Source organism: Nematolebias whitei, chromosome 9 (genome assembly GCF_014905685.2).
Source record: "Nematolebias whitei isolate Nwh7 chromosome 9, NemWhi1, whole genome shotgun sequence".
Classification (NCBI taxonomy): Eukaryota; Metazoa; Chordata; class Actinopteri; order Cyprinodontiformes; family Rivulidae; genus Nematolebias; species Nematolebias whitei.
In genome coordinates, this window is record NC_056506.1 from 27,916,398 (window position 1) to 27,933,479 (window position 17,082).

Below are 17,082 nucleotides of genomic sequence, written 5' to 3' on the forward strand. Positions count from 1 at the left end.
ATAAAGTTTGACAGACTGGTCAAAATGTACCAGAACAAGCTGATTAAATGATTTACTGTCAAAGACAAAAACTTTATTAATGCATTTTTGCAAATGTGAAACATTTTTAAACATTTTTATTTTAAACTTGATTTCAAGACACTCCGGAGCACTCTCTCCTTAAATTAGTTAGAAAGCTTTTATTATTTATGGCACAGTAAAAAGTCCACCGTGTTTCAGCTCACGTGGCTTCTTCAGGGAGTCTCACAGCGAGAAGGTCAAAGGTTGACCTCTCGGCCTGTCTGGGTGGAGTTTGCATGTTCTCTCCGTGTGGGTTTTCTCCGAGTGCTCCAGTTTCCTCCCACAGACCAAAAACATGCATGTCAGGTTGATTGGTGACTCTAAATTGTACCCAAGTGTGAGTGAGAGAGTGAATGGTTGTTTGTGTGTCCCTGTGATGGACTGGAGACCCGTGGTGTCCCCCGCCTCTTGCACAGTGACTGCTGGACACCGGTGACCCCTGCAACCCAGAAAGATGTCCCGGGTGGTCAAACAAGGTAGTAAAATCATTGGTCATCAATAAATGCAGCCTACAGACCTGCACAGTCAGGCTCTAGAAAAAAAAATGCAATCCAGGTTTACAATGAGCTCGTCCACTGAGACCAGCAGGTTGGCAGAAAGACTGCTGGTTCCTCTGGGAAGAAAAATGGGTACAACAAAATAATTAGTTCCCTCTGCTGTGAGTGTCCTTAATGAGGTCCTATTTAAACATATCCTCACACGATAAACCATTGTCTGCTGGGATGCTTATGTTTTTAATGTATTGTGTATTTTAGAATTTATTTCATTGGGTTAGCAAAGCTTTTTAAAGTTTGATGGCATTTTTAACTTGTGTTGTTTTGTTTGAGCCAGATGTCAAAGACAAATCTCCATCTCATGAAATGTTATGGACTAAGTTATGCTGACTGATTGAAGAAGCAGGTAAAATACAATGGATGGATGTCACTGTTGCAGACCATAATGGTCTTGGAGGTAGAGTTCTTACAGGTGTGAGTCCTACTGGTGGATTATTTATTTAAATATAATTTGATGTTAAAGCAAATTGCTGGGGAGTTTTGGTTCAGAAGACTGTTCCATAAATAAAGGTTTGTGTTTAAACAGGGAGTACCTTTCCTTGGAGTGTCTTAAATAAAAGTTCAATCTTATCTCAGCCTAAAAAACACTTCAGCCGGACCCACACTGAGTCCAGGAAGTGCTCCTACATATACATGTAATTTGTAGAATAATACTTTTGTACGGTTGTCTAACAAATGTTCTCGTCTGTGTGAGTTACATTTGTTGGTTAAATTCAGACACATTTCACTTGTTTCAATTATTTTGCTGCTTGATGTTTAGATTAAAATTGTTTAAATTATTTATGTCTCTTGCTGCTCTCAGTGTCTCATAATAATAGAAGGAAAAACAGAATTTTGAACTTCATTAACAAATATAAATTAAAAAAAGAAGAAAAATCACGTAAATATTCAGAGCCTTCAGTTGAAGCATCTTTAGCAGCATTTAAAGCTTTGCTCACCTGGAATCCTGTCAGCGTCTCAGGGCTCTCCAGCGATGTGTGACTGGGTTCACATCAGGGCTCTAGCTGGTCCCCTCTACGACATTTATAGAGTTGTCCCTCTGTCACGTCTTCTCTTTGTTTTGGATTCTTGTCATGTTGGAAGGTGAACCTCAGGTCCAGTGGTCCTGAGCTCTGTGGAACAGGCTTTAACAATTTTCTTTCCTTCATTGACCCTGACCAGTCTCCCAGTACCTGCAGCTGAAACAACGCCCCCCACATCATGACGCAGCCACTACCGTGCGTCATTGTTGGGATGGTGGTGGGCAGCTGATGATCAGCACCTGGTTTCCATAGCAACATGATACCAGACACTTCAGTCCTCATTTTCTCAGCGTAGTAGAGAATCTTGTTCCTCAGAGTCCTTCAAGTGTGTAAAATAATTCAGCACATGCACAGAAACATGTCAGCAGTGACCAAAGGAAATGGGATGCATGTGAACTAAAGTTCACATTTTCCTGGACAAATCTTTTAACATTAAAACAATTTTTGTGTTAAAATATTTATGCAACTTTGTCGTTCTATTGTGTTTTTGTCATTATGGGTAGATTAATGAGAAAATAAAGAATTTAAATGATTGTGTCATCAGGCTGCAACAGAACAAAACTGTTACAAAGGGGCTCTGAATACTTCCTGAAGCACTTATTTAACAAAAGCAAATTAAAATGTTTTTGTATGCGTCTCCTGTTCTCAGCAATTTAACGTTCTCGTTTATGGTTCGATCATTATCATGATCTGTTGTTAGTTTGAATCCAAGTGCAGGCAAGACTCGGAGGATTCAGTAATAAAAGAAAAGATATTTATTAAACACAACAAAAAAGGTCAATGTGGGTGGCAGCAACACTTACCGATACGTACGGGGAGATTAGAATCAGAATAAACTTTATTGGCATTGCACCGAGATACAACGCGAACATGTACATACAGTTGTTCGAAAGATGGGCAGAGTGCACGAAGCTGCAACTATAAAAAAAGTGCAGCCTTCTTATTCAGAATAATATTTTGCTTAGATGAGAAAAGGGAAGAAAACATGAGATATGGTATTAAAAAAAAAAAGATCTCACACCGTGTCCTAGTCAGGGCACGATTTGAGGAATAAAAAAAAACCTACCACAGCAAAGCAACCTAAATAGACGTTATACATTTACATGCGGTGAAGACATTGAATTTTTAAGGGAAAGTCGAAGCATAGTCCAGAGCCCCCCCCCCAGCCATTGTCCAGATGAGGTGACGTTCATCTTCAGCTCAGTCGAGGTTCCTGCCCACGGCCTTGGGGAAGGGAGGGGTGAGGAAACAGTTAAAGCATCTTTGTTGTTTTCAAAATATTCCAGGAGAATCCAGATGATCACAGGAAGAGAACATGAAGGATGATCCTCAGACAACCGTAGATTATAAGGACACACTAACGAGGGGATAAACAAACACCTGGGGAAGGACAACAGGTGGCAGATGTGATGGGGGAGATGCACAGAGGAGAGCAGCGACGAGACAAGAGGGAGACACGAGGTAACACAATCCTCACATTGAGTGGGTTTTATTAACCAATTAAATCACCACACAGCACATTACCTGTGAATAACAAATAAAATGTCGTCTTGGGAGTTGTGCTGGTGGCTGCAGGAGTTTCATGGTGAGGGGCTCAGATGGAGAGGAACACAGGAACCTCAACTCAGATACTGGAAAGTAAAAACGGATCTCTCACACAAATCCTGACATTTAGGCTCACTGACCAGTCATGCATGTAAAATATTGATGAAGGAGAACCATCCAGACGGAGGTGTTTTGATTTAGAAATGGTTTTGTTGTGCACCCGGTTTGATGACCTCTGACCTTCAGGTTCACAGAAATCTGTTTGAGTTTTGATCCTGTTGCTCCTTATTTCAGCTCGAGGTGTCTCAGAGACCACGCTGCCAAGAAACACCAAACAGAAGCAACAAGCAACAACATGGTTTTTTTGTTGTTGCTGGATTTTAGATGAAACGTGATGAATTATTCTAAATGTATTCTTTAGTTCCAGTACAAACTACTGTAATAAAAATATATATTTAACATTAATTTAACTCATATTTGAGTAGAACTTTAACAATGCATCAACTCTTCCTGAGGGGGGAAGTTTTATTAGTTTTTAAAGTTTTGTTTTTTCAATGACTGAGCACAACATACTGAGCTGCAATTCTACTGAAAACCACCAGGTGGCAGTACATCCCCTACAAAACAGTCCAGCTCTTAAACCGTCACATTAAAAAACACACAATGTAGACAGAATGATCAAAGACTATTTATTGTTGCATATTTATCTAATCATTTTGAAAGCAACTCTTCCAAACAAACCCAGTTTCTCTTCATAGCAGCAGATGCAGTAAAAACACAGATTTCCATCAAACCTCACATCCCATCAAAAGGTTTACTGCGAGGTCTTCACTAATGTGTCTTTCAGCGAGGCTAGCTGCATATGGAGAGGAGCGAGGATTCATTCCCTCTCATTAGAACTCCCATCAGTCCCAACACTGAGCATTATTTAACAAAAATATTCATTATACAAGAATAGAAGACAAACAGAGGGATGTTCGTACAAACCCTAATGAACCTACTGTGAGCGAATCGTGAAATTGACAAATACGTTCTCTGAACGTGTGGTTTCAGGGTTTAAAATGGATAATTTGGTCAAATCTTCTCCAATAAAATACATTTCAAACAGAACTGTAATTTAACAAAAATATATCAAGGCCAAGCTGCGGACAAATTGGTAAATAACTAAAGGTCAGTTCATAGAAACAATCAAAGCTAAAACTTCTGTCACTTCACTGATATTAACCCTTTTTTTGTGCAATCTGGAGGAACTGACCTTTTGGAGTCTTTCTGTAAAAAAAACACAAAACTTAAAAAAAATAAAAGAAATGAGGACTTTTGTTATATTCGGTCCAACTTCTCACTCAGAAACTCCTCGACGCTGTCGGTGTTCCACTTAAGGATGCTGAGCTCCTCAGCGATGTTCCCGTTATCGTCCAAAAGCTTTAGAACAGGATCTGAGCCTCGAACGTACTGCAGCGTGACGAGAGGTGAACAGGAAACAGAAGAACGAGTGTTAGTGTTGCAAACTCTTTGTGACGGTGCTGGTTCTACACAACAGACTTCACTCTGCAAGGAACACCATTCCTCATCTCTACCTTGATCTGAAGACCCTTGAACATTTTCGGCTTCTCGCTCCTGACAAAAGCTGAGGGGGAAACACAGAGAGGTGTCAGGTAAAGGATCAGTGGAGAAACAGCTGAGGGAAACAAGCACAGATGGAGCTCCAGACTCCTGAGTCCCACGTCAGACAGAACTGCAGGATTGTTACCAGTGTGACACTGAATGTTTGACATGGCAGTCACTCATATTTCAAAAAATAAACCACAACTTCAAACAAGGTAGTCTTTGTTTTTTTTTTTTAAGTTTCTTGCCAGTTGTGTATTTCCTAACTAATAGCACTAATAAAATATCCAGAGGCACGCTCAATAATCCAGGTAGAAAAATCTAAAACGTTAAGTCAGGTCCTCTGGACGAATTCTAATTTGTTTAAATGTTTTTTTATCTTTTATCCAAAATACTGTGGTCTACGTGTACACTCATCTCCAGGCCAGCAATCACTCCTTTAGGGATGAAGATGTCCACATTCTTGATATAGAGGAGTGAAGGAAGCCATCTTTGTGAAGAGAACCCGTCCATCATTAAACAGGGGCGGAGGCCTCAATGTCCACATGTCACCTTATTACAATGCAGTTATTGCTAGTATCACTCAGCCCCTGTGAATAGTAAACAGCCATCAGAGTGCTAATGATCAGTTGTTAGGCTGATGGTCCTCTTTTTACATGTGAACAGCTGGTGTTGGCTGTCAGCAGCAAACTGATCCACTATGTGAAGGTGCTACATGTGCTGGTCATAAAATTAGAATATCATGAAAATGTTGATTTATTTCAGTAATTCCATTCAAAAAGTGAAACTTGTGTATTATATTAATTTATTACACACAGACCGATATATTTCAAATGTTTATTTCTTTTAATGTTGATTATTATAACTGACACCTAATGAAAACCCCAAATTCAGTATCTCAGAGAATTATTGAGACCAATTAAATAAAGGATTTTTAGAAATGTTGGCCAAATGAAAAGTATGAACATGAAAAGTATGAGCATGTACAGCACTCAGTACTTATTGTTGCTCCTTTTGTCTGGATTACTGCAGCAATGCAGCGTGGCATGGAGTGGATCAGTCTGTGTCACTGCTCAGGTGTTATGAGAGCCCAGGTTGCTCTGATAGTGGCCTTCAGCTCTTCTGAATTGTTGGGTCTGGTGTATCTCATCTTCCTCTTCACAATACCCCATAGATTTTCTATGAGGTTAAGATCAGACGAGTTTGCTGTGTAGTGAACTAAGTCAGTTAGGAACAGGGATACCATGGTCCTCAAACCAGGTACTGGTAGCTTTGGCACTGTGTGCAGGTGCCAAGTCCTGTTGGAAAATTAAATCTGCATCTCCATAAAGTTGGTCAGCAGCAGGAAGCAGGAAGTGTCTAAAACTTCCTGGTAGACGGCTGTGTTGACCTTGGACCTCAGAAAACACAGTGGACCAACATCAGCAGATGACATGGCACCCCAAACCATCACTGACAGTGGAAACTTGACACTGGACCTCAAGCAACGTGGATTCTGTGTCTCCTCTCTTCCTCCAGACTCTGGGACCTTGATTTCCAAAGGAAATGTGAAATTTACTTCAATCAGAGAACATAACTTTGGACCACTCAGCAGCAGTCCCAGGCGAGATGCTTCTAACGCTGTCTCTTGTTCAAGAGTGGTTTGACACAAGGAATGCAACAGCTGAAACCCATGTCTTGCATACATCTGTGCGTGGTGGTTCTTGAAGCACTGACTTCAGCTGCAGTCCACTCTTTGTTAATCTCCCCCACATTTTGGAATCTGTTTTGTTTCACCAACCTCTCCAGGATGCAGTTATCCCTATTGCTTGTACAATTTTTTCTATCACATTGTTTCCTTCCCTTCACCTCTCTTTTAATGTCCTTGGACACAGAGCTCTGTGAACAGCCAGCCTCTTTAGCAATGACCTTTGTGTCTTGCCCTCCCTGTGCAAGGTGTCAATGGTCATCTTTTGGACAACTGTCAAGTCAGCAGTCTTCCCCATGATTGTGTAGCAGAACTAGACTGAGACCATTTAAAGGCCTTTGCAAGTGTTTTGAGTTAATTAGCTGATTAGACTGTGGCACCAGGTGTCTTCAATATTGATCCTTTTCACAATATTCTAATTTTCTGAGATACTGAATTTGGGGTTTTCATTAGTTGTCAGTTATTATCATCAACATTAAAAGAAATATACATTTGAAATATATCAGTCTGTGTGTAATGAACGAATATACAAATTTCACTTTTTAAACTGAATTACTGAAATAAATCAACTTTTTCATGATATTCTAATTTTATGATCAGCATCTGTATTTATAAGACTGAGTTTGTTGCAGCTCCTCTGACTGAAGAAGTCTTTTGGATAAAAGACGAATATTTCAACAAAGAAGAATCCCTCCAGAGGACCTGACTGAACTCTTTTAAACACTAATAAAAATACAGCTGGGTCATGAAGTTAGGATTTCCCCTGAAGGTTTCCACAAAAACACAAAGTGCTCTTTGCACATGATGTGTGTTTGATTGTGAGGCTCCTAAAGACCAGCTGGTGTTAGAAAACACTATGGCAGACGAGGGAATTTTTAAATATTTTTCATAGTCTAGATTGAGTTTTCCCCTGAGGAATATCTCAGATTAAGAAAAAGTCAGTGAAGATCAGAGCAAGGGTTAGAGGAGGTTCAACCTGACCGAGTCCTCCTTTGACTCAGATGATCCCAAAGCCACGACTGATGCAGCTGTGGACAGTGAAGTAAGGCAAATGGTAACGAGGACACAGATGGTCTATAAAAATTAAACTGGTACAGAAATGTTTATATTTCTTTTTCCAGAGGTGAACCAGGTGTACTGCATGTGTGCAGGAGAGGTAGGGCTAACTAACGACAGAGCTTTTAGCTCTGCCTGGTAGTGGTGGCAGATGATGCGTTGGTTCTGCAGGTCCCGGCCCAAGATATGATTGGTGTTTGAAAACCATCTCTCAGCTCCAGTTTTTTTTTAAATTTTATATAAATCAGCCAGACTGTGTGGTTTTATAACAACTTGGCTCAAAAATATTGCTGCGAATGTTTGAAGAAATCTGGCTGTTCCAGTTTGATCTGTCCTCAAACTGCTTCCACGTGTTTCTTGTCACCAAATTACCCAGAAATCCATGCTGAGTTCTCACATACAGCTACGATGTGTTGCCGCAGCGTACAGAATACAAGAAAACACCACTGCAGGACAATTTTACTTCAAAACACGTAAATACAGCAAGAAAAAAAAACATAGATGGAGATTTATAACAAAAATGCTAAACCAACAGAAACACCGACCATGGTGGCGTTTAGATTACAAATTATATCTAAGGTTGTATTTTACAGGTATGTCTAGCTAGTAACTTTAAAATCCCATCAAAATGGAGGACTCACCTTGGACTTGAGGGAACCTCCCAAGTTTTCATCCACACACCTCGAGGATGGCTCCAGCGTAGAGCTGCAGAGAGAAAGATGTGAAGTCATGCATGAGGCAACACATGCACTGAACGGACCCAAGCTCTGCTAGTGGTACCATGTCTAGCCCGGAGCAGCGATTTGATTCATAAGTGTGTCCTGGTGACTTCTCGGGGGTCATTAAACTGTGAGCTGGTGCATACGGAGCAGCGCTGATGGATGGTAGTTTGTGCAGGGCCCGCCTGTAATCAGACCTGCAGCACTAACGCAGTAGGTTAGAGGGAAGTGCAGTGAAACGGACGTATTTCAGGGCCGGGCTCCGCCTCGGGGAGAAGAGGACCGGACAGCCCGGTCGGCTGCTTTACACTCCAAACTGAACCGAGTGTGCAGAGCGTACATCCTTTGTGACTTCTGGTTGTCCACGGCCGAGCTCTGCTGAAAGCTTCTCAGGAGGTTTCAATTTCATCACTCATGTTTTATTTAAATAAATACTGCTTTGGTTTAGGTCAAGTGCTTTTTTTTACATGTATGGTAAGTAAAATTACAACACAAAGCATGTTAACTGACCAACATTACCTACATTTTCAGAGCTCGTCAGTCAACAACAAAGAAACTACACATGTTCCTTTGTTTAGTTTGTTCTGGGCCGAGATGGTGTAGAGGCAGGGCAGCCGGCTTGGGACCCGAGAGTCCCAGGTTCGATCCCCAGTCACTGCACATCACGTGGCGTCTCTGGGCAGCACGTCTAATCCCCAAAATGTCCCCCGGGCGCTTTCAATAGCTGCCCACTGCACCACCTGGTGGTGGATGGGTTAAATGCAGAGACTAATTTCGCCATTGTATGGAAAACATACAGTGCTGACATTGTGATGACATTATTATTTTTATAGTTTCTGGACGTCAGCCTCAGAATTACAGGAATAAATGAATGGACTCTGTTTCTGTTATGTTCCTCTTTTATAAATACTCATGGCTCATTTGAACAACTTGTAAAAGTTTAATTTTTTGAAAATGCCAAAGGTAACCAAGACTGGAAACGCTCATGCTTTTCCATACTCAATTTTCTTTCCCCTGAAAAATAGTCAAATCAAATGTCATACTTTCAGAGAGCAGAGGAAACGATTTATTTTTAACATTCTGTTGTCCTTTTCATTCAGAGGAGATGCGCAGCAATATTAGCTTCAACAATCTGTTAAAAATACAGCTTCATCTTGGCAAAGAGCGGATTACTGTAAACGAGGCCCAGATTCTTTGATCCATCTCCAGTTCTCCTTCGTCATCGCTCCTAAACATGAGATGATAGATCTTGGATACCTGAACTCTTCTTGTGGCAGAAACTCCCCCTCAAACCAGAAGGAGCGTTCCACATTCTCCTGGTTAAGAACAGTGAACTTAAGAGGAGCTGACTCTTATCTTTGATTTTCAAATAAATCAAACAAAAAGAACTTCTTAATTTGAATAAAGTATTAAAATCCTTTTGTCTCCTCCAACTTTTTGTTCCATTCTCTTTACCCCTGTAATCCAGCTCTGAGCTGCAGGTAGCTAGTGCCCATCTTCAACATAAGGCCACATAAAAACAAAGACTACCTTCAGGAACACAATCATACGGACCAGGTCAGCACCAGCTAATTGAACCAGAGTGTTTTTGTATTATGGAAGGAAACATTACCTGGAAAGAACTCCCATGCCTAACCAAGACTCGAACAACGACCTACTTCAGGTCATTGTTCATACAGGAGGGTTCTACATCACGTAGAGTCTCAGACATCCACGTCATGGCAAATCCAAAAAAGTTTTAAAATCAAATAAACTGGACTTTATTTTGTAACACGTTTTTTTTTCCAGTTCAGAACTGGAGTGTGTGGTGCGCCAAGCTTTAAATTACATACAACGCTTTTTAAAGAAAAAGGAGGAAGTTTCAGATTTCAGCTTTCAAAAGGTTCTTTTACAAAACGCCTCAAGCCAGGACTAATTTCTTTCTACAAACTTCTGGCTGCTTTGGTGCGACTTCTGAATAGATCGAGGCAGCAAGCGGGGTCAAAGCTAACCCACCTCTGATGCACGGTCAGCATGCAAAATGATAAGCTCTCTTTGTGGCTCAATAATGTCATGAAGTGATGACATAAAGTTTGTGTGCTTGTCAAGTCGCAGGATTAAACAACAAACAAATTTATTACCAAGGGAAGGTCAATGATGAACCACAACTTTGCATTTAGTTAAAGTTTAAGTTCAATGACTTTATTGTCATCCAAAATTGTACAGCTCACAGTGCATATCTTTGCATCAGTAACACAGAGTACATAACATATTTTTCGCTGTGTAAGTCGCAGTTTTTTGCATAAATTAGCATGTCTGCGACTTATACAGCGAAGCGACATATTTATGTTTTTCCCCATATTTATAATCCCATTTTTGGTTGAGATCTGATGATTTCGTTCATTCTGACGTGAAAATATTAAACACTACCATTTTCAGCAACTAGAGAGCAGTCGACTAATATGGAAGCCAAGTGTCTTATTAATAGGTAAAAGTGGTTATTAATGAGACACTTGGCTTGCCATACCGAGCCACCTTCGTCTCGCTCCGGAACACCTGGAGCAAACGTCAAATCAGCTGAATTTCACCACGCAGGCGAAACGCAGCTGATTTGACCATTAAAGTGCATTTATTAAGGAAAAGTTCAACTGAGACACACCTTTATTATAATGTTGAGCAAACAAATAATTGTTTTTAGGTGTTTATCTTGTTAAATTTTGAAGAAACGCACAGCGAGTCGTCCATCTGCACGCTCCCGCTTCTGTGAATCGGCTTTTGAAATGCAGCTGATCTGACCGTCAAAGTCCTTTTATTAAGAAAAAGTTAGACTGAGACACACCTTTACTATAATTTTGAACAAACAAATAATTATTTTTAGTGTTAATCTTGTTACACTCTTGTTAAAAGTCCTCCTGCGACCGCCATTTGGCAGCCATTTGATTTTTGGCACAAAACGGGCCCACATTTTTGGGTGGTCAGCGAAGCGTAACAAATGCGACGAGTCAGAAGTGACGCATAACAGATGCGACTTACATGGTGAAGTGACATATTTATGTTTTTTCCACTTTATTAGACATTTTTGGACTGATGCGACTTATATGGCGGTGCGACGTGTATGGTGGAAAATACAGTCTATTTAAAACATTATGGAATAAGGTCATTTAGAGCAAAAGAGCAAAAACGGTACAATTCTGGTGCAGAAAATAAATTAAATACATAAATACATTTAAAATATATACCACAAAATTAATTGCTAAACAACCAATTCAAGTTTTGAAAGTGATACTTTGCAGATGCCTGCCACAGATTTATAGTGTTGTGCTCAAAGTCAATACAGCCGAGTTCTGCTCCACTCCTCTTTGTTTCTGCAGCGCTCACTTCATTTCTGAATTTGACGTAGGTGCAGAACATGGTCGGCTCCATGTGTGATTTACAAACAGCCAGAGGCAGCATAAAGATGGACTGGTCTTCGCACCCATTTCACATAATTTTCCCTCCAATGCACACATTCATGCAGGCGACCAAAACATCTCCTTGTTATCCAGGAAACAAAGAGGCCCATGACCAGGAGGGGGATTTATCTGTATGTGAATTTAGTTGCATAAACAGAGTCTCTGGAACTCCACACTTGAGGAGATAAACTTCCCAGATGGGAAGCAAAACATCTTTAACTACAAATGAGAAGTCCATTTGTATCAACTTTTTTAAATTTACATCCCACATCGAGCTACACGAGTTAAGTGATTGTTTCATAAAATCTGATAAGAACAAAGAACATCATAGACCTTATTTGTAACCCTTAGAATGGAGGTTTCACAGGTACCTTTTTAAAAGCACCCGTTCACCAAACGTACTTGAAAAGGTCCAGCTGTTCTGCACAGATGTTAACACACTCATGGAGTAGAGCTGCAGCAGAGTGCAGAAGCTCTGCGGAGACGAACACCTCTGAAAACGAGGAACTGAAACGCCCTACATGCTCAGTGAATCTTACTAATCAGCGAGGCCGTGCAGCAAGCCATTTCTCTGAAGGTTTAATGAGTTGGCACTGATGCCCAATTGGGGAACTAAAAGCAATTCTTAAGGGAGATAATTGTTGCCGTCTGAGGAGAAAATGTGCTTAGTCATACATTGTTTCTACAGCTACCCTTGGAGTATGGTGGGAGATGAGCAATTGCACTTACAGGTGACATTTTTTACTCAGATTATGAAGGAGGAGGAGGAGAGGCAATTTTGGCTGCAAGCAACTTTCTTTGGGGCGGCTGTGGCTGAGTGGTTAGAGCAGTCGTCCTCCATTGCAAGAGTTGGGGGTTCAATTCCACCAGCAGTCACACGTTAAAGTGTCCCTGGGCAAGACATTGAACCCCTCATTGCCTCCAATGCGTGTCCCATCGGTGTATGAATGTGTTGAACCTGTATGCATCACACCGCGTTAGTCATTTTGCTATCTGCTATTATTTTGTTTCTATATTTTGATTTGACGTTATGTTATATGTTGCTGTGTGCTTTGCCTGTTTGTACAGCTCTTTGGTTGAACCTGTCGCCGTTTCAAGTGCTTTATAAATAAAATGGTATGGTATAAAAGCACCGATTAGTCTTTGTAAAGATGAACGGGTAAATGAGGACATAGATTGTGTTGTCAAGAGCTGAGTGTCTTGATAAGATAGAAAGGTGCTGTACAAGTACAGTTCATTTACCATTCTGAAATGGTTATCATCAAAAGGTGTAATCAGGTGTGCCCTACACTTCTGATATGGTGCTGTTGCTAGAATACCACACACACGCACGTGCATGCACTCTCTAGGGGATTTACTTAAATCAAAGGAGAAAAAAAACACAAACATTGTTTTCCCATCATCCCTTGACTGTGTTCATCATCAGAGCACAGCAGGGGCTGCTTCTGGTTTCGCTGTACTCCCAGCAGCACTGTGAACACAACAGCACCTCATCACTGCATACACAGGCTGCGACTGCAAAACTTGACAACTTGATCTCTGCGGGGGGTGTTAATTTGAGGTTAGAGGGGCTGACGATGAACGTTAAAAATAAGGAGACGGACACAGAGGGCACACAACTGATGCACAACTGCAACGTGTCAACAAACCAACTGGGGTGGGGTCAAAGATTCAGCTGCTTCTAGTGTTAGTTCAACTGCTGAGGAATGTGTCCCGTCATTTAACAGAACTTTTTGTGACAGAGGTGTCCTAAAAGTGGAAGGACTACCTGCTGATGTGCCCGCCTTTTTAAAGTTAAAGGTCAAGCACTTCTTGAAGTTATGCACATCGCTGGTTGCCTTTCAGGCCAGAGTTTCAGAAGACCTTCTTAAGTTGAGAAATGACAGAGCTGTAACCATTTTGGCCAAACACAGAAACTAACGTGCATGATCTCATGCGACATCGCGTGAAAAACTTTTAGCTACTCACACTCAACTCATTATCTGTAAATAATTGCATTACCCGTACAGCTTTTTGTGTTACCTAATGCTGATTGGCTGTGGTCTGCCACCTTGAATCAGATGCCTTCAAATGTTACAGTAGTCCCTCGCCACTTCGCGTTGGACTTTTGCGGATTTGTTCTTTCGTGGTTTTTCAATGATTGTCAACTTTAGTATTAATTACGTGATTGGGATGGTACGAGATAAAAAAGTTAACGAAAAAATACTTCGGACAGGCGCCGCCATTTTGTAGTTTTCTTTCAATAAGCCTACACTATAAGGCCAGTCAAAAGAACTACACTACCCAGAAACCTACAGTGCTTCCGGTTGCTGCTTTCTGCCAAAATGGAGTAAAAGTTTAGCAACAAAAATCTAGCAACACAAATCTATGCTATCTATTAAACACACAGAACTGGCAGGTAAATCACAAATAATCCTGAAGCTAAATAATTCACGTGCACATCAGCCTGGTGTGAGGGTAGGTCTGCAGAACCGGAACAGAGCCGGACCAGAACTGAGCTGCTGTTCTGCAGAGCTGGTGAGTAAAACTTTGCAGTACATATACGCATGTTGTTAAAATGATGTTGGTTTTAGAGTTTAGAACATCGCAACAGTGTGTGAAAAGTTTATAAAGCCTTAATATATATATATGAATACTAAAATAAATATAGCATTCCTACTTGGCAGTTTTTCACCTAACGCGATGGTGTCTGGAACGTAACTCCTTCAATAATCGAGGGACTACTCTGTATTTAGTTTAGGTACATTTATTTTTTATTTATTTACTACAATTCATCAAGTGGTCCATGAAATACTTTAATAAACAGAGTTGACTCCACAGTGTTTCTCGGCAGGGCACTCACCACATACATGATTTTTTGTCGAGTGGGGTGGGGGTGGAGACAAACGGAGACATGTCTTGAGCTGTGCGGCGCGCTCATACCAACAGTTTTAGAGCGGGGGTGCGGTGTTCAGCATGAGGGAAGAGGCTGCCTTTAGCTTTTTAGCTAGCACACCTGTACTGCGAGCTGCTAGCTTAACGTTACATCATTGCTGGCAGGTGGGAGGGAGGGGGTGAGCACGGTTCGGTAGACGGGGTGCTCGTTCTGTTGACAGGGCGGGTGCCCCGCTTGTATAATGGTAGGGGAAACACTGCTCCAACAGTTTATGCAAATGTTTGAAGTAATAATGGTTAGCATTATGAATGTGTGTGGGGGCTCAGTCTCAGCTACTACCACCCCAAACTGTAGGTCAATATCTGTAAAACTGACTGAGCTACAGCCATTCCTGTGTCAGTCAGTCAGCTGGCTGTGGCAGCCATCTTGAATCAAGCTGTAGATGAATATCTAAATATTGTAATCATTAGATATTCATCTACAGCTTAATTTACAGGATGTATCCTGCAAATGTCAATAAAGTTTGTTCAATGGTTCAGGAGATATTTTGTTAACAGACGGACAAATACACACACTGATAAAAACATTCTCCTTCACCTTTCAGTGGCAGATATAAAAAATCAAAAAAATCAAACATTTAGTGTACAATCTGTTCACTGTGCATTAATTTAAGTCTTAGTCACACAGCACTTTGATAACAGGTTCTGTTTTAAATGTGCTCTATAAATAAATAAAGTTGACTTGACACAGCACACACTAACAGGTCTAATCATAAAGCACAGATGCACAGACAGACACAGACAGACGTGCACACACTTTACCTTGCGTGCTTCCATCTGGGCTTCCTGCTGGCAGCACTGTTGGCAGTTTGGCTGCAGCTTGGTGAGGCTGAACTCTCCGAGCAGGTCACAGGAGCTGCACAGCAGGTTGCTGGAGAAGCCCAGCTCCCGGCATGCCTCAGACGACAGCTCAACCCCAAACGCTGACAGCTGGAGACAGGAAGAAGAAACGAGAGAAATGCAGTTTTAATTAGGTATATACAGCTCTAACTGTGAGAAAATTAAAAGAAAAAAACTTTAGTATGAATACAAGGACTGACATTATTTCAACACTTGCACATTGTTATGTTATTGCACAATAGAATATAATATCTGATAATATTTACGAAACCTTTATGATTTCAATTCAACCAATTGCGTTAGTAATTGGAAATTAAAAACTTACTTCGGGCATTATTTTTACTGAATATAAATATTGTTTTAATTTTAAACAACTCACAAAGTTTCATTTTTAATCTCCCCTCCCCCATCTTATGACATTTTACTTCAAATATAGTCAGACTCCAATGTGAACTTTGTGGCATGTGCTGACGATGACGTCACATGTAGCACGCTGTGTTTACAGAATATGGATGCTATGCTACATGTTAGCACATGTAACATATTGCTTATTGAGCAATAAGAACCTAAATTATTATCTGACATGCATATTTCCTCCAGTGCTTACATGTCCTCTTGCCTGCTTCTCTGGCGCAGCAATGCATTTTTAAAATGGAAGTGACAAACAGAAGGTAGAAACAACTCAAGTACCAATCCCTTCATATCGACACCAATACTACTAATAATAATGATGATGCATCTGGACTTCTGTTCTGTAGCTGAAGATGTGAGGAGTTCCATGATATAAAATGCACAAGGCCAGCCTCATTAATAATAATACTTGGAGTGATGTGCTTACCTCTACTCACAGAGGAGAAAGAAAACAATGTGACCCGTCAGCTCAGACTGAGGTCACTTTGAAAAACACTGGAGATGCATCCAGTTTAGTTCTACATATTAAAAACACCTAGGTTGGATTTGAAAATAATAATTTAAAATACATTGGATTTGTCACATTCAGACTGTCATTAAAAAAATCTAATTCCTATAGGCAAAAACAAAATACTAATTTTCTTAATAATTACAATAGGATTTGGTCTAAAATGGATCTGGAGCTGCGTGAACGCAGCCTGTCAGATGAAAAACAGATGCAGAACAGAACCAACCCTCCTCCATGTTTCACTGAAGGCACAGTGTTGTTTTCTTTGTACGTTTCAATTTTGGATTTATGAACACAGAGCTGATGGACTTGTGCCAAAAAGCTCATATTTTGTCTCATCTGTCCAAAGAATATTGTTCCAGAAGCTTTGTGGCTTGTCATTTTTGGCAAATTATAGTTTCACTTTTTTTATTTTATGTCTTCTTTTTTTTAAGATTCAAACAGCGACCAATGGGGACATTTGATACCAATGACTCGGTTACCATTTGTACTATCCATCTCTTCAACCTGTCACCTATTTTCATCTTGTGTCCTTGTCCAGGGAGGTCGCCTATAGCCCTGTGGATCTTAGATTTCAAAATATAACGAGCAGCTGTCATCACAGGAACATTCAGCTACTTAGAGATGATCTGATAGTCTTTGCCTTTAACATGTTGCTCCATTATTTTGTTTCTAAGCTCCTGAGACAACTCACTCCACAGCTTTCAGTG

General features: G+C 40.6%; 1 protein-coding gene across 1 annotated transcript in view; it reads right to left on the reverse strand.

Annotated features, from left to right (window-relative positions):
- Positions 1-3,849: 3,849 nt before the first annotated feature.
- selenof (selenoprotein F) overlaps positions 3,850-17,082 on the reverse strand; it is a 13,891-nt gene continuing 658 nt past the window's right edge. The window contains exons 2-5 of the mRNA XM_037682173.1: positions 15,376-15,543; positions 8,171-8,234; positions 4,759-4,808; positions 3,850-4,633 (exon numbers count right to left, since the gene is read on the reverse strand). Coding sequence (XP_037538101.1) covers positions 4,502-4,633; positions 4,759-4,808; positions 8,171-8,234; positions 15,376-15,543 — 414 coding nt within the window. The 3' untranslated portion in view covers positions 3,850-4,501. The remainder of the gene's footprint in view (positions 4,634-4,758; positions 4,809-8,170; positions 8,235-15,375; positions 15,544-17,082) is intronic.